Source organism: Gigantopelta aegis, chromosome 11 (genome assembly GCF_016097555.1).
Source record: "Gigantopelta aegis isolate Gae_Host chromosome 11, Gae_host_genome, whole genome shotgun sequence".
NCBI classification, from domain to species: Eukaryota; Metazoa; Mollusca; class Gastropoda; order Neomphalida; family Peltospiridae; genus Gigantopelta; species Gigantopelta aegis.
This window is the reverse complement of record NC_054709.1, coordinates 34,547,014-34,565,545: the sequence shown is the minus strand read 5'-3', so window position 1 is coordinate 34,565,545 and position 18,532 is coordinate 34,547,014. Positions and strand designations below refer to the sequence as shown.

The 18,532-nt window shown below is 36.7% G+C and overlaps 1 protein-coding gene across 1 annotated transcript in view; it reads right to left on the bottom strand.

Moving 5' to 3' along the window:
* Nucleotides 1-12,306, bottom strand: part of LOC121385376 (centrosomal protein of 70 kDa-like) — a 34,726-nt gene extending 22,420 nt beyond the window's left edge. Inside the window, exons 1-5 of the mRNA XM_041516041.1 lie at nt 12,283-12,306; nt 6,656-6,739; nt 3,744-3,843; nt 2,836-2,902; nt 91-178 (exon numbers count right to left, since the gene is read on the bottom strand). Coding sequence (XP_041371975.1) covers nt 91-178; nt 2,836-2,902; nt 3,744-3,843; nt 6,656-6,721 — 321 coding nt within the window. The 5' untranslated portion in view covers nt 6,722-6,739; nt 12,283-12,306. The remainder of the gene's footprint in view (nt 1-90; nt 179-2,835; nt 2,903-3,743; nt 3,844-6,655; nt 6,740-12,282) is intronic.
* Nucleotides 12,307-18,532: the final 6,226 nt, after the last annotated feature.

The following is an 18,532-nucleotide window of genomic DNA, read 5'->3' as shown; positions in this document are numbered from 1 at the left end:
GGACAGCACATACCACGGCCACTCATATAGTATTCTCTGTATAGACTACTCGTTGTATCTAACGGCCACTATGTAGTATTCTCTATATACCTTTACTCTTGATCTTGAACATTCGAGCATAATTTTGAGATCTTTGATTTTTGTCTGGTACTTGTCCACCACAGATGTATCAGAGCCTCTGTAAAAAAAAAGGAAGAATATTACATTAACAACTCAATACAAGCAATCATTGGCAAATATACTATTAATGCATTGATGTAATCATTACTCACCACATTATAGTTTTAGTATCTGTTTAATTGTTGCTTGTGTTTAACATCTGTTTTCTTTGTTTAATAATAATAATAATAATAATAATAATAACAAATTGTTTATTTAATGCTGTTAACTCAGTTAGCAGAAGCTAAACAAAACACTCAAATACAAACAATACAGAATTGTAATACACACATGTACATGCCATAAAATATATAGTATTTACATGTTGTCTATAGTATACATGATTACTGTCTATAGTATACACGACTACTGTCTATGACTACTGTCTATAGTATACATGAACACTGTCTATAGTATACATGACTTTTCAGGCATCGAAATAAGTCGAGAACTGTCGTTCAGGTTACTGGGAGGTTACCACATGTTAGAGAAGTCGAGAACGGTTGTTTCGTTCTCGACAAAAATTTCAATGTAACGGTAGTTTCGTTTCCGAACATAAACCAGGCAATGCATTCAGGACTTCTGCGTTTCATTATCTCATTTATGTCCGTGTTTTGTTTTCTCGTACAAAATTGCACCGATGTTCGTGCGCACTTGTGGAATTGCAAAGCAAATTTTGGCAATCTGCGTTTAAGCAGCGCCCACTAGATAAATTTACTTCCGGATTTCGTTTCTCGTACCGATGTTCGCGCGCACCGTTACAATTTAGAACGACCGCGTAGTAGTAACAGGAATTCAATTCTAACTTTCATATAGTTGTGGAAACCTATAGGTTACCAGGTTATATTTTGTGGTAACCTGTAAATGGGTTACCAGACACAATGCTTATTTCGATGCCTGACTGTTGTCTATAGTGTACATGATTACTGTCTATAGTATACATGATGACTTGTCTATAGTATACATGACTACTGTCTATAGTATACATGACTACTGTCTATAGTATACATGACTACTGTCTATTGTCTATAGTACATGACTCCTGTCTATTGTCTATAGTACATGACTCCTGTCTATTGTATATAGTATACATGACTAATGTCTATAGTATACATGACTACTGTCTATTGTCTATAGTATACATGACTGCTGTCTATAGTATACATGACTGCTGTCTATAGTATACATGACTACTGTCTATAGTATACATGACTGTTGTCTATAGTATACATGACTACTGTCTATAGTATACATGACTACTGTCTATAGTATACATGACTACTGTCTATTGTCTATAGTACACGACTACTGTCTATTGTCTATAGTATACATGACTACTGTCTATTGTCTATAGTATACATGACTGCTATCTATAGTATACATGACTGCTGTCTATAGTATACATGACTACTGTCTATAGCATACATGACTGTTGTCTATAGTGTACATGACTGTTGCCTATAGTATACATGATTAGTCTATAGTATACATGACTGTTGTCTATAGTATACATGACTACTGTATGACTGTTGTCTATAGTATACATGACTGTTGTCTACTGTGCCTATCTTTAACGATTTGTTCATATTTAATGACTGTTGTCTATATGTAATAAATGTTGTAAATAATTAATGAGTTCTGTTTATGGTAATCACTGCTTAGCCTATCTTTGTTGTCTTATGGCTCGAATGTAACAGTGGCGGCCATGTGGCAAACTGCCAGTGCCCTAGTCATGTGCCCCAATGCCCTGAAAATTAGACAGAATCTTACGGCCAGTTATTTTATCACAAAAACATGAAAGCGTTCACATTTAATTATTTTGAATGGGTGCCATTGTGTTATATTAATATACTCGTTGAAGTTTGCCGTGTTGCCCTGCCTTCTGGCTATAATGCTCCCAAAATAATCTCCATCAGTCGAGGCCAAATAGCCTTGCCCTCTTCCTTGCCAAATTCAAGGCATGCAGGGCTTTAAATCTCACTAATTTGGGCACAACAGGGACTTTAAATTTGTCTGTTCTGAGTGCAGGAGGGTTGATTTAGTTGAGTACTGTCATTAACACCTGTTGGAGAGTTGTCAACATTCAGAAAGACATTTCAAGTTATTTTAATGTAATTAAACTTAACATTTCAGTTGTTTTGAGGTGAAATATTTTGAGGTCAGCATGTTTGTACTTAATTTGGGTGTGATTATTTTGAGGTCAGCATGTTTGTACTTAATTTGGGTGTGATTATTTTGAGGTCAGCATGTTTGTACTTAATTTGGCTGTGATTATTTTGAGGTCAGCATGTTTGTACTTAATTTGGCTGTGATTATTTTGAGGTCAGCATGTTTGTACTTAATTTGGCTGTGATTATTTTGAGGTCAGTATGTTTGCACTTAATTTGGCTGTGATTATTTTGAGGTCAGCATGTTTGTACTTAATTTGGGTGTGATTATTTTAGGCATATGTATTTTGGGCACACCGTTTATCGCCTCGACTTTTGATGTAATCTAAAGCCCTGGGCCCCGTTCCACGAAGCAATCTTAGCCCTAAGATATACTTAAGTGCATAGGGTAGCTATGTGCTTACGGTAACCTTAGGGCTAAGGTCGCTTTGTGGAACGCTGCCCTGGGACTGTTATCTATAAATATTGTCAATGTTTAATTATGGACATCCGTGTCTGTGATACTCACTGCATAAGAGAGTCAAGGGTCTCCCTTAGTGATTCACTGGTAGCCAAGTCAAAACACACGACCTCACCTGAAAAATAAAACAAACGTCTGGTGTTACAGCCGTGCTTACACAGTACATATTGGTTTCAATATCTACATTTCACAGGTTTGTCATCTGAGGGGGTCTCACATAACAGATTTAGCAATCACATGACTCAAACTTAAGACATTTTCACCCACTGAATTGTTTTTTAAAAATTGCTGCAACACCAATTTTGAGTCTGCCTCTGGCAATTTTTTAAACAGTCACTTTTGCAGCAATAAATATGACTGAAACACCAGATATTATCATTTTGCTGTAGCTGAGGAGTTTTACCAACAGCAGTAATTTTTATCCAGCAGCACAACATTGCTGCCGGTGACGCTCCCGACCCACTGCAAATTATATCTATTATTATCACTTTATTGGGGAAACTTAAGTACTGAAAAAGGGAAGAGGATATTTGATAGAACAATTACAGACAGCCTCGACCTATTCCCCGATTTTTTGGCATCACACATGTGCGTACTGTGCGTAATGGGTGCAACGCCTTTGTATACTGTTCGGTATCAGATTAATACCAATTTACTGTACCAAATAAATATCAAAATAATGAGATTTTTGTATTGAAAAATGTTTCCTTCCATTTAGTAAAGCACTAACAATATATCTGTCAACGGAATTTCGAAAGCGTGAAATTAGTGGATGAGCCTCAACTCTAGCATACATTGAAAGCAGTGTATACAGAAAATACTGAATACCATACCCATACCAAGGTAAACGACCCCCAAAATACCAATACCAAACCTGACATTTGAATACCGCCTAGTTCTATTAACTGGTATGTTACTCTGCACATTGATAGAGAGATAAAACATTTATTACTAACCAGATGAGATGCACACATCTTCTGGATGCAGCAACTTCACTTTTGGAAATCCATTCTGGCGGAGTCGATGATTGACCTCTTCCCATTCCCGCACTTCACTCTGGAACAATTAAGAACCAAACAATCTCAATATTTTGCACAGCATGAGAAACTACCACACAATCAACTAGCTACCTAGTTGTTTTTCTAAAATCTGCTATTACTGGCAATAGCTGAACATTACAGGGACAGACCCTAGTTTCAACCCGTGAAAATTAACACTAAGTTTAGTTAATCTACAAACCTGTAACACATTTGGATAAAGTTACAATTGACTGAAACATGAGTCTGTGACTTTGAAATGGTGAAATACCCTCTCAAATAGACTTAAACTTGACTCCATAACTGTTACTTGCGTTTTTAAAAATATGAGAAATGCATTTTGTGATATTAAAGCCACCAGGATGACCAAAAACACTTAAAATTTAAGTAAAGTATGATTTCAGTTATCAAAAACGGCTCTAAAGTCTAATAGTAAAAAATATGCCTTGTGTTTACAAACTAGGGCATGTCCCTTTAATCGAGTGTTCTGGTGCAAGAACGTGTTTGTGAACATGTTCCCGTTGACAAATCCAATACCATCTCGCCTGGTGGTGATGTGATGATAATAAATGCAAAACAACATGGTGGCAAATGAGGATAATTTTATTTTGTAAGGGTTTTGTCTATTAGTTGACAAGTTAAAAAAACAAACATTTTCAGTTACAAATTTCGAATAGGTTTCTCCCTATAATTTTGTAAATTTATGAAGGGACACCAAAATATTTCAGAAAAACATGAAATACGTTCCGAGCAGCAATCTGGTTGCAAGCTCTGAATTTTATTTCTTTAACAAATGGCCCAACAGTAAAAAAAGAAGAAGATTCCATCCTGTCTTCATTCCCTAGACTCGTTCTAGCCAGTGCACCCTGTACCCTGTCCGTGGTATGATGCATATAAAAGATCCCTTGCTGTTAATCGAAAAGAGGTATGAAGTGGTGACATTGGGTTTCCTCTTAATATCTGTGTGGTCCATAACCATATGTCTGATGCCATATAACCGAAAATAAAATGTGTTGAGTGCGTCGTTAAATAAAACGTTTCCTTCCTTCATTCATTCCCTAGATCCTCCTCGTCATCATACAAAAAATAGTAACAAAGAGTTGAATTAATAGAAATGTTTTTACTCAATCTTCTCATCGCCATATTGGAAACTGCAGTTCTCATGTATTTTCATCTTGGGAACGGGTTCTCAGCTAGTGTTCAAAATAAGCACTTATCCGTTTGTCCTGACAAGTGATAATCTGCTGGGACAAGAAAAATGTGCCTTAGTGGATGTCTAGTGGACAGGGAAAAAGGTATAATGCTGTTTCATTTCGAACAATCGAAAACATTGTTGTTGCTCTTGAATAAAACCAACAACTTATTTGGACAAGTAAAATTATTGATGGACAAGTAGATTTGTAGATGTACTTGTCCGGTGGACTACTGAAAAATTCTGCTTATTTCTAACACTAACATTTGCTGGTGGGGTGGGGTGGTGGCAGGATATATATATTTACAAAACAGACTTGTAACGGCAACATCCGACCAAAAACAATTCACTAGCTGTTGGGCATAGCAATAGTGGTTATTTACTAGCCCAACATTGAATACCACTAGCCATGGGAGTGGGGCTACCATAATCTAGAAGCCCTGTCTGGCATTGCAATAGTAGTTATTTACTAGCCCAACAATGAATATCACTAGCCATGGGAGTGGGGCTACCATAATCTAGAAGCCCTGTCTGGCATTGCAATAGTAGTTATTTACTAGCCCAACATTGTATATCACTAGCCATGGGAGTGGGGCTACCATAATCTAGAAGCCCTGTCAGGCATGGTAATAGTAGTTATTTACTAGCCCAACATTGAATATCACTAGCCATGGGAGTGGGGCTACCATAATCTAGAAGCCCTGTCTGGCATTGCAATAGAAGTTATTTACTAGCCCAACACTGAATATCACTAGCCATGGGAGTGGGGCTACCATAATCTAGAAGCCCTGTCTGGCATTGCAATAGAAGTTATTTACTAGCCCAACACTGAATATCACTAGCCATGGGAGTGGGGCTACCATAATCTAGAAGCCCTGTCTGGCATTGCAATAGTAGTTATTTACTAGCCCAACATTGAATATCACTAGCCATGGGGGTGGGGCTACCATAATCTAGAAGCCCTGTCTGGCATTGCAATAGTAGTTATTTACTAGCCCAACATTGAATATCACTAGCCATGGGAGTGGGGCTACCATAATCTAGAAGCCCTGTCTGGCATTGCAATAGTAGTTATTTACTAGCCCAACATCGAATATCACTAGCCATGGGAGTGAGGCTACCATAATCTAGAAGCCCTGTCTGGCATTGCAATAGTAGTTATTTACTAGCCCAACATTGAATATCACTAGCCATGGGAGTGGGGCTACCATAATCTAGAAGCCCTGTCTGGCATTGCAATAGTAGTTATTTACTAGCCCAACATTGAATATCACTAGCCATGGGAGTGGGGCTACCATAATCTAGAAGCCCTGTCTGGCATTGCAATAGTAGTTATTTACTAGCCCAACACTGAATATCACTAGCCATGGGAGTGGGGCTACCATAATTAGGGCTAGCTCTGGGTGAGTAAAACATTTCGCCCAATTATCTTCAAAAAATGCAAAACCCAGTTAATTTCCAACAAAACAGCAATTATTACTTGAAATTTTTTTCACCAAATTAAAATAAAATTTGCTAATTATTCCTAAAATTTGCCAATGGCGAATTTGGTGAGTGGCAGAGCTAGCCCTGATAATCTAGAAGCCCTGCAAGAATGGTCATTCAGGTTACCAGAAGGTTCTACCGGCATGAACTCTACCTCAAATGATGATAGATCATTGCAGTCATCCTCAGGTCGCATCATCAGAACTTCACGCATAGGCATTTTAGCTACCTGTCCCTCCTACAAAAAAAAAAAAATAAATATAAATGCATTGTACCATTTATTATATTTGTATTATATTATACTAAATGCATCTTGCCAAAATTCTAATACAGGCAATCTAAAAGTGCTGTGGAATGTACAAACTGGTGTATGCAGGGATCAACAGAATAGTATTTATTTTCAAATGAACAGTCCTGAGTCGACTTATATCTAACAACTGGGTATTTTGAAGACAATGTTTTTGCTGGTCATCCCCCACTTTCACATTTTGCAACCTTTTGTTCTGAAGAGATTGATCTGTGTAACTGTAAGTCTTGCACACTGTACATCAAAGGAAACAAACATCTCATCATTAAACCCTATATCGCTTTGTATTAGCCAACTTTTTATGTCTTTAAATAACCATCCTGAAAAGAAAGGGTCTGCCAATACACAGTCAACAAAAACGATCTCAGAAAATACTAACGAAATACTGATGAAAACACACTGTTTACTCCATTTAAGTGCTGTAATTTAGCTTACCATTACATAACGTAACCAGTATTTCTAGCTGCTACTATTATGTGCAATACCAGCTGGCCTTAATCTAGTACTGAAAGCATGTAGTCATAATAGCTGTTGATGCACAGTATCAGTGCTATACAAAGCAAGTTAAAATTTACTCTTCCCTGGCCAGTAAAGTATAATATTTTAGTCACCAGCCACTTATATTTAGTAGCCAGCTAATATTTACTCGTAATTAAATCGATTTATCTGCCATTTTACGGCACATTACTAATGCCGTAATTGTTATTAGGAATGCATTCGAATGAACCCATGAAGGGGTAATTCCTAGTTGTTAAATAGTAATTACAAGTTGCTGTTTGTGTCCGGTTCCACTAAAACAATGAATGACTATTAACTATCATGATCAAATTCCGTACCCAATAATTCTATTAAACGAAATTAAGCGAATTACTATTTTAATGGCACTACTAAGATAGGCATTTAAATTGCAGTAAAAGTTAAATAAAAGCATTGCGATAATATCTACCAGGCTTCAACGTGTTACTCGTAGTTACCAATCAGCTACTTTACTTTTGGTTTAAATAATATTTATTTTTGTCACATACTGCCTTGTAATCCATAAATACTGTTTTATAAATAGTTATGTTTTCAAAGACGTCTAAAGTCGAGTCATGAAAATAGAAACATGTTTTCATCCTGCACTAGTGAAAATGACTTCCGACCTGATTGAAACGACATTCATGACTGGAGACTTCATTATCGTGGAGGGACCCGTTATCACGATAAGCACAAGACTTTTGGAGCACAGACTAACATTTAAAATAATTAACGTTTAAGTTTCAAACAGACAAGTAAATACACACAGTGACTCGACAATGATCTCATTTTAATACATAAATAAAACATGGCTCTAAATGGGACAGGATCGACTTGGTCCCAAACTGAACTGGGGCCGAATTATTTTCAAAAGCTTGAAATTCAAGTTAAGGGAGATAACATAATGAAGTATTACCTCACTTAACGTCACCGTGTTTACTCTTGAATACTGGATAAGCGTTATTCATAGTCCGATTAACTTGTCTCAAACTTTTATTTTTCAAACAAACTACCGATAGAAAACATGTTTTATGGAAGATAAATTGATACTGGTCCACTGTGTTTTCCGATGTCCAGTATTGTTTACAGATTAAAGTAAAATTATTGGACAGTCGCCAACTGGTGAATGTGATTTTAATTTTTTAGACGCCAGGGAATGTATTTAGTCACCATGGCGAGTGTTTGACTCGCTATGTAGAGCATTGGGTATCGTGGTCTATTAGAGTGCACCGTGCAGCCCAATACCTCTGACTTCAGCACTCAAGATTTCTGTTAGGGTTACCTCACCCGTAATCCATATCAGTCTAGCCTCTACCCATTGACTAGTCCAGCTTGGGTGTCCTTAACAGAAGCCAAAGCTCCTGCTAGCATAGCTCTCTGGGTCACTGAAACATACAAGCCCCCTCACCACGTCAAGGGATGGACTATGAAAGGGGAAAACAACAGAAGAAATTAAGAGGAGAAGTTTGATAAAAATGTATGAAGTGAACATTTATCGGTACATTTCGTAATGTTTCGCCATGTTCTGCCTTCATTGTGAAAATTTCTGAATTATACACTCGGTAGTAATCATAATATTTCTACCGTATACGCAAATATTTTCGTGGTTAAAATAATTCGCGATCAGGCTTTCATTTTACATTTTCGCGAGGAATTATTTTCGCGACTTTGTCCCCAATAACAAAATAAAAATTACTCATATTTCATTTGCCAAACTGTTTTCAATGACAATTTCACGCACATACTTGGACATGTTCACTATGCTGTCAGCGAGACCATTACCAGGGGACAATATTTTGAAATCTGAGGTAACCGAAAGTCGGTTCACGTGGTTTTTACCTAGGTAACTGATTGTTCGGTTACGTGAATTATATTTCCGTAACCTGTGGATTACCTGATCGGTTACCTCAAAGTTACGTTGAAATTATATTTTAAATACATAATTTTTAGCTCAAACAAAGTTAAAACAAAGTACAAAAGAAAACGTTTTATAAAACTGTTTCTTTAATGATTGCAAATCGAAAGAAGTGACTTGTAGACGTTTCTTTTATTTTCGTACGATCGTAGCATTGTAGATTTATTATTATTATTATTATTATTATTCAGCACTTGCCATCGGGATCGCAAAAAGTAATTTTTAGTTGCCCGAATCTAAAAAACCACTGTCCTCGGGCATCGTGCCACCGTATTCTAGAACCTCTGTGCAGCTTGCGGAAGTTAACACTATTGTAAAAGGACTAAATATCAGCCCAGTACTGAAACAAAATAAATACATTTGGAGGAAAAATGCCCATATGCATGATTACACTAATAATTTTCTTTTATAAATAACAAATAAAGGCTACCATTTGTCACTGATATGTAAAATTTAGTACACAGCAGATTAAAAAAACCCCACCAAAAACTCAAACAACAAATGTCCAGTTCCTCTGAACTATAAAACAAGCTACTCATTGGTGCATGATTAGATTAATAAAAATAAATCTTATAATAACATAAAAAGAAAGACCACAATTTGACACTGCTATTTTACAGTGGCGATGCAACTTTCACTTTATCGATGGTACTTCTATACTACAGTGACGTTCCAAATGTTTGTTATTTAAAGCTCATTATTCGATGTTAGTATTTTTCAGCTTTTGTGACATTTTTGTTTACGTTAAAACCATTTTCAACCTTTGTATAATTATAGGTAATCCAATAGTATGTCTACATATATTCCTTTAGTACAGAAGCGTATTAGTGCCACCAAATGCAATAGAATAGCTCTAGATAATTTAGGCGCCTTAGTGGTCCGTGCACATTTCTTTAAAACTTTTGGCTCAACTCTATACTGGGCCTTTGGTCGCAAGTCACAACCCTTGCAATATACCGTTGTCTACTGGTTTGCCGCGCATCAAGTATCTAAAAATTAGTCTAAAACATTTGTTAGAATACTAGCAGTATGTCTGCATGAATACACGTCTTGTAATCGTGAAGTCTGCAAGTTTTAATTTCTGAATGTAACCGATTTGCGGTTCGCGTAAATTTAATTTTGCGTAACCGACACGCGAACAGAACGACGGTTCGCGTGAAATATTGTGCCCTGCATTACCAATATTTATTTACATGCTCATATACCACTAGAGTTTCGAGCATGTCTGTCCCGGGCTCGATCTCCGGATAGCCAGTGAGACGTCAATGTTGTATACATGCATGTCTGATAAGACTATTGTCATGTTATTGATGGAACACGCACACGATACAGAACATTGAAAAATGCAAATATCATAAGAAATAACTTTTCATTATTGGTGATACTGACAAACTTCCATTTAAGGTTACAAAGAAAACTGAGATTACGTAACAACAGACTTGCACCCAAATATGTGTCATTTGGATCAAATCCATGTCAAGGATCGATTTTGGCCCACGGCACTACGGCTATTGCTGTAGGTGCCCTTGTTACTGGACGCGGTGCCCCGATAAATTGGACTGTATCCACGGCCATAAGTAGCCATGGTTGCTTTCCTTGTATGCCCTAGTGCCCTTCTCATGCCTGGTACCAACTAAATTGAACTTTACAGCATTTGTCACTTGCCGCGTATTCGTCCATAAGAACAGAAATCCAAAGAAATTATTGCCGACTCTCAGACACGCAATTTCGATGGGCGCAGCCATATTGTTACTGTTTACAAGTCACAGATCCGAGAACCACGTGGTCACCGAGAAGTAACTGCGCAGTCGCTCTATAAAGACTGTTCTGCGCAGGGAACCTCATCTCTCACTCGCATCAGTGAAAACTTTACAGAAAGTGGCCTTGGTGCCCTACCCTTGAAAGAAATGTTGCCCTTGGTGCCCTGCCCACTGGCCTTGGTGCCCCAAAATTTCCTCAAACCCAAAGCCAAAATGGCTGTGCCCTGAATTTTTTTTAATTCTACCCCTGCCATGTGACTAGGCAGGTTTACAGAATCACGTGACCTTGCGGACCACTGACTGCTTGATTCTGATATGGGTTGGGCGTGTAGAGATAAGACTATATATTATAAGGTAAATAATAATATACCAAATCGGAAATAAGTTCGCGCGTAATTAAATTCGCGGTGCTAACAACGTGTTCGTGATTTTCGCGGTATATTTTATTCGTGAACATATTTGCGTATACGGTATATAAAATACTCCTACTCCAGGTAATAAAATTTAAACAAAACAGTTGTATGTTTCAATAAAAATGTGATATTATTAAGTAGTTATAATATATTGTTATGTTAAAATGAAAGTACCTAAATAATATGGCCGAGAAAAATACCCACCGTGGTAATGTACAATCTGGCACCAAAGTGAAAATACTGACTGACAAGGTGACAACTGAGCTATGGCACTAAACAAGTTATGATGTAGACCTGTTGTGTGATTTTGTTTTTGAAATTACATTAGATCCAAACTATTAGTATTATGTACAGTGAATTTGTTGTCTCCCTACTGCTAATAACTTGGTGATTGAGCTGACTTTCAGGACCTGATACCAGTATCCATTTTTCTGTTTGATACACAAAGTATTCAAAACACAAGGCCTGTGAGGCTGTGTTACTATTTAAAGAAAATAATAATTTATTCCAAAATTTGATGTGAAATGTTTGACAGCCTTAAATTAATTCAGCAAATGACTTGCTGTATAATTTATTAGAAACTACTTCAATAGTACTCAACTCTTTGGGAAATGATGGAGGTATTCCAGATATTAACAACATATTTTTTCTCTGGTTATAAACTTATAATAAAACGATGAACAAGTTGAGACAAGTTTGGTGTTTATTTTACCAAAATACCATTGCTTCGATTGAATCATTCTTGTTGGAACGTTAATGCTGAAACAATGACTTGAAAATGTCACGTCAAAAGTAGTACTACAAAACGTTTAACTTTTATTAATGCTCTAGTAACAATTAGACGGATTTTATCCTTGATTTATATCTTACCCTGAAACACCGTCTGCTATGATCTGCCATTTTACCTGTTCTGTGTATTTCAAATACACAACATGATGAAGAGCACCGCATTTCTTTCATTTTCTCCATCTTTATTTGAGCACCGCTGTTTGGCTGTTTTGAAAGAATAAGACCGCCTACAACCTATAGAAAAAAATTGCCACTTATTATACATTGTTCTTTTACTGCAAAATGGTTGCTTGAATGATGATGACGACGACAACGTGTGTTTGGACAAAATATAACAAAAACAGAAACCGGTTAAAGTGAGGAACGGTGCTCTTCGTGCAAGGAAGAAATCTAAAGCGGACTGCCTTTGGAAGTTTGGTTTAGAAGTATTTGTGTGTGCGTGTATATTTGACTGCGTAACAACATTTTATATTATGATAATTATTGTAACTAAACTTATAGTGGCACTTATTGATGATTGTTTTAGGAAATACCTATATATCTGAGTGAAAAACAAATGCTATGAGTTCCCTGGCTTAGCATTCTGTAACACACTGCCACCAGTCCATTGCACTTGCAGTGTTTCTTTGGTCTGGAAGTTTGGTTGAAAACCACATTCATGACATGTTCGTTGGCGATAATTACATTCATCTGTAGTATTACATAAATATCAGTAGTTGTAACTGGTACATTGAAGTAACTTTGTACAAAACACAGAACTCATTTTAATTGCTTTTTTTTATTTTTTTTATTTGGTGGTAAAGTCAGAAATTAAGTTATTTATTTATAATTTTAGGAGACCGCCATTAGAGTGTAGGCCAAACCGTGCAACTAAATCAATTAGTTGTTTTGTTTTATTGGGGGGGGTGGGGCAGGACATATGCCAGTGGCAAATACCTCGTCTGATCCTTGGTCAATCTAGGAATTATCCATGTCGGTGGGTCTATTGGGCTGTTTCTTGTTCTAGCTAGTGTACCACCAATGGTATATCAAAGGCTTTTATATGCGATACCCTGTCTGTGGGATGGCACATGTAAAAGACCCTGTTCTACTAATGCACAAATAGTGTGCTACAACAGCTTGCTCTGAATATGCACATAGAACCCTAAGGCTATGGCCATTGGAAAAAGTAGCAGGTTTCCTCTCTAAGACTACACCAGTACCAAATGTTTGACATCCAGTAGTTGATGATTAATAAATCATTGTGCTCTAGTGGAGTTGTTAAACAAAACAAACTTTAAAGGACATTCCTGAGTTTGCTGCAATTTTTAAAATGTTATCGTCTAACAGAGACTTTTTAACGATTGTAATTACATATCAAACATATTTTTCTGCATAAAATATCAGTGGCTGTATATTAAACGTGTTTCTGATCATTCTAATATTTGTAGTATAGGTTAAATTTCAATTTTGTTCCTAAAATATATTTTTTCGTACGTACAAAATTATTTGAGGGCAAAATCCAGTGTGAGCTCTTTACAAATATTTTATTAAGATGACCAGAAACATTGAATATACACACACTGATATTCTAAACAAGAAAATATATTTAATATGTAAATTTAACTGTAGAAATATTTTATTAGTCTGAAACATCTTACAATGCAGCAAACTCAGGAATGTCCCTTTAACTTTATAGTTTTATGCCTGTTATTGTTGTCTTTCAGTCTTAGCTCATGAAATGAGTGGAAATCTGACGACATCAACTGCTGCTAGTACTAGACCGAAAAGAAATTGTAAACGGAAAGCCTACCACTTGATAGAAGAATTCGAGTTCGGAAAAGGATGCTCCAATAATATAGATGATGGACAGGCGACTTCCTGTATGACTGGTCCCGACAAGAAACAAAAAGTAGACAAAAAATCACTTGAAAGCATTACTCATAACCCTACTTTTACTTCTGTAAATGAGAAAAAACGGGGTCGAACCAAATCGTTAAATTTCTATAGATTGTCGCACATTTTGTATTCAGAGTTAAAAACCGTTGAACTGTGTCAGGAGCTGGGTGTCCTTCCGAAATCGGCTGCGTGCCCCACTTGTAATGACAAACTTGTCAAAGTGTTTGTCATACAGCGACGAAAAGTAAAAAGACTAAATTTTCGATTTCAGTGCAATAAGAAGATTTGCAAGGGCAAAAGAAACCAGGTATCTCTGAGAAATGCGTCGTTCTTCAAAGGAACAAACATCTCCCTGAAAAAAAGTCTCATCCTTGTTTACTGCTTTGTTAACAAATTTGATTACTCTTCGGCGATACACGAGTCTTCTATTTCTTCTGGTGATGAAAGCGACAGTGCAGACAGAAACCTGACGGAAAAAAACGTTTTACAGACTTCTACTGAAACGGTTACTGGATATTACATGTACTGTCGTGAAGTATGTTTACTGGTGATTGAAAGAGAAGCCGTTGATAACATAATTGGTGGCTTTGGCAAAACCGTAGAAATTGATACGGCTGTATTCGGTAAAAGACGATACAGTTCGGGACTAATCGGAAAAGGTCATTTGGTTGTTGCTGGTTTGTGTAGGGAGACAAAGGAAGTCTTTCTAGCCGTGGTGCCATCCAACGACGACGAAACATTAATACAAGCTGTGGAACAGTACGTCCTGCACGGAACCACGATAGTAGTGACCGAGGAGTTACCACTGTATGAAGCTCTTAAAAGGCGTAACAAGGGCTATGTAGGTAAGGCAACAAAACCACTCGGAACAACCTCTGCAATTAACAAAATGTCCACAGCAAAGAAACCCTGAATAACGTTGAAGGCAAAAATATGCCGTGGAGAATTAAAATTAAACCTCCACAGTAATCTCCACAGCATTGCCGATTGTCATGGGCAATTGCAGGGGTTGCGGACAAATATTACAGTATGTTTTTAGTGCTATACTTTAAGGCTTATTCTGTTACCTGGGATGTAGTTTTGGATGTAGAACAAGTGAACTTAGTCGCAGTGTAAATATGTTTTTGAAGTGCATAATGTAAACATAGAAAATAACTAGTTAATGACGTCGAATATCTGCTTTATCCTGTGATGGTAAGAATGGGAAATTATGCGAGGTCAGCCGAGCGGAATTTCTCATTTGGCCTGAACAGAATAAAACAGATATCTGACGTCAGTAACTAGTTATTATCTTTATCCTGCAGACTAAAAAAAATTAAGGGGAAAAGCTATTATTTCTGTTATTTCAGCCATATTGTACGATGAGTGACTTTGTAATGTAGTTAAGCGTGTGAGTGACATCAAAAGTCATAATCTGCTAGTATACGTTTATGACTTTGCTTTAATCAGTCATTAATATCTGTCAGTAGAAACAGTGGTTGCAGGATAAAGTGTGATATACAGGATGTTCGTAATATTTTAAACATGGATAATGAGAAAAGTTCCCCAAATTATTTATTGAATAAAATCTCAATCATTACATGCAGTTGAAATTTGTCAGTCTCCAAGAAGATAATTCTATATTGAAATCTGTCAACAAAGTTCTTGTTTATAAATAGTAAACATTTTGAGATTAATGAACCATTCACATTCTTTCTCTCTCTCTTTTGACATCTAATTCTAAATAATTAATGGATAATCATGGTAAACATAATGACCTGTTCATCCTCTTTTCATTTCCTTCCTTCTATTTCCCCTCTTCATTAGTAAATTTGGAACAAGTCGTATTCATTATATTTATTTTTGTTGCTTGTAGTTGTGATATATTCATATTGTAAAATGTTGGAAGAGGCCTTAATGTAGACTAATGCCTGTTGGCCAATCCCCAGACCACTACTGTTTTTGAATGCCAATAAATATTTTTTCATTAGCAGCAGACTGGCCTCCGTGGCGTCGTGGTTAGGCCATCGGTCTACAGGCTGGTAGGTAATGGGTTTGGATCCCAGTCGAGGCATGGGATTTTTAATCCAGATACTGACTCCAAACCCTGAGTGAGTGCTCTGCAAGGCTCAATGGGTAGGTGTAAACCACTTGCACTGACCAGTGAACCATAACTGGTTCAACAAAGGCCATGGTTTGTGCTATCCTGCCTGTGGGAAGCGCAAATAAAAGATCCCTTGCTGCTAATCGGAAAGAGTAGCCCATGTAGTGGTGACAGCGGGTTTCCTCTCAAAATCTGTGTGGTCCTTAACCATATGTCTGACGCTATATAATGGAAATAACATGTGTTGAGTGCATCGTTAAATAAAACATTTCTTTCTTTCTTTCATTAGCAACAAGAGATCTTTTATATGCACTTTTCCACATACAGGAAAGCACATAACACAGCCTTTGATCAGTTGTGGTTTACTGGTTGGAACGAGAAAACCCCCAATCAGTTGAATGGATCCACCAAGGTGGTTCGATCCTACGACTCAATCACCTCGGGTGAGCGCTCATTCCGACTGAGCTAAATCCCACCCCTGTATTTTAATAATAAATGTAGTGTTTTAGGGGTTTTTTTTGGTTGTATAATGCAGTATTGGTACTTCCTTACTTTCAGAACTGGATAATGAAGCTGGGAAAAATCATTGCAATATTTGGTCCATTGTCAAGCGGCAGCAGCCGAGCGGTTTGAGTCGCACGTACAGGAAGGAATACTACTACCTACACCTAGCGGAGTACTTGTATCGATACACCAGAGACAGCGAAGGCCTCTTCGAACAATTCCTCAGAGATTGTGCAGAAATATTCAACGCATCACTTTTAGGTTTGTACTTTCAAGTCCTGATGGAAGGAATGTTTTAGAATTTTTATAAAATCCACTAGCCATGGGAGCAGAGATTTAAAAAAACAATTGCTAGCCACAATTAAAAATTCACTAGCCCTACTTTACTTTAAGTTAATACAATTTCACTAAATAATAGTAATAATCAGATATGTCACCTAAAGGGGAAGATAGAGCTTAAAAACATTAACACTTGGGGGGGGTTGGGGTGGGGGCAGCATATTCATATTTAAACAACTGCAACTTTTTTTTCCACTAGCCGTCGGGCATGGCATTAGTAATTTACTAGCCCAACATTGAATATCACTAGCCATGGAAGTGGGGCTTCCATAATCTAGAAGCCCTGAGTACAGTTGAAAAAATCATTGATATTTTGTTGAAAAATAACAGTGAATTTTTACAAGCTTGGAAATTTAATAGGTAATCTGGCAAAATTAAAAAAAACTATTCACCCAGAGCTAACAATGGATGTTGGCAAATTAAGGTAAGTGAACCATGAACCACGAGCAAGATTTTAATGTGGAATAAATATATGCAATACAAATGTTAACAGTGGCTCATATTTTATAGCTTTAAAGAAGATTGCCCAAATAATATTATTTGGGCGACTAATGCCATTTAATATTTGAGTCGCCCAAGCGGGACATTGGTCGCTATTGGTGACCTGGCAACAGGCCGTTTCGAGTCCTGCATCAAACTCTTAATCATGTATTTATAAGCTTGATGGATTCCTTCCTAAGCCATACAGAGTTGTCTCCCTTTAGTAACTGTTGTGCAGTTGATTAAGATTTTGTTATTCATGGTTTTATTTTTAAAATTTGACTTGACACCCATGGCTTTGAATATGGGAATTTTAGTGTTGTTTTAAAAAAAATTGGAAATTTTCAGTTTCATTTAAAAAACATCTTAGTAAGCCTAGTTAGAATTGAAAAGACCATTACTATACATATACTTGTATTTATTCAAATTAATATCTAGTCTTATGTATTGTTTTCAAAATATGCCTTTATATAATAAAAAATGAGAATTATTTACATTGATTGGGAATTTTTTACTCCAATATATTGGGAATAAAAAACAACACAGCTATCGAGGAATGGTGGGGAGTGATGCTGATTATCGAAATCTAGAAACATAGATGATAGAATCGTGGATTTTACTGTTTAAATTCCATTTAATTATCTTTACTTACTTGGCATGTGCTGAGTGGTTGGGTTTGAGCTTCTTGGAGATTTACACTCCAGATGGACGTTTAGAAAGAACATATGTCAAAATATACTAATACAATTTCATGTCTTGTGGTTTTGACATATTTTTAAATTCATAATTGTTGAACACTAATATTTCAATACATTTTTATTTAAAGTTTTGTTTCACTCATAATAATGTCCCTTTAATGCACAGATAAATTGATTAGTTTTTTTTATCCCATAGTTATCTCCCCTTAAGAATTTAGCCTTCTGTACTGATTAGTTGAAATTTTTTTACCGGCCTGGGTGGTGTCGTGGTTAAGCCACTGGACATGCAGCTGGTAGGTACAGGGTTCGCAGCCCGGTACCAGCTCCCACCCAGAGCGATTTTAAACAA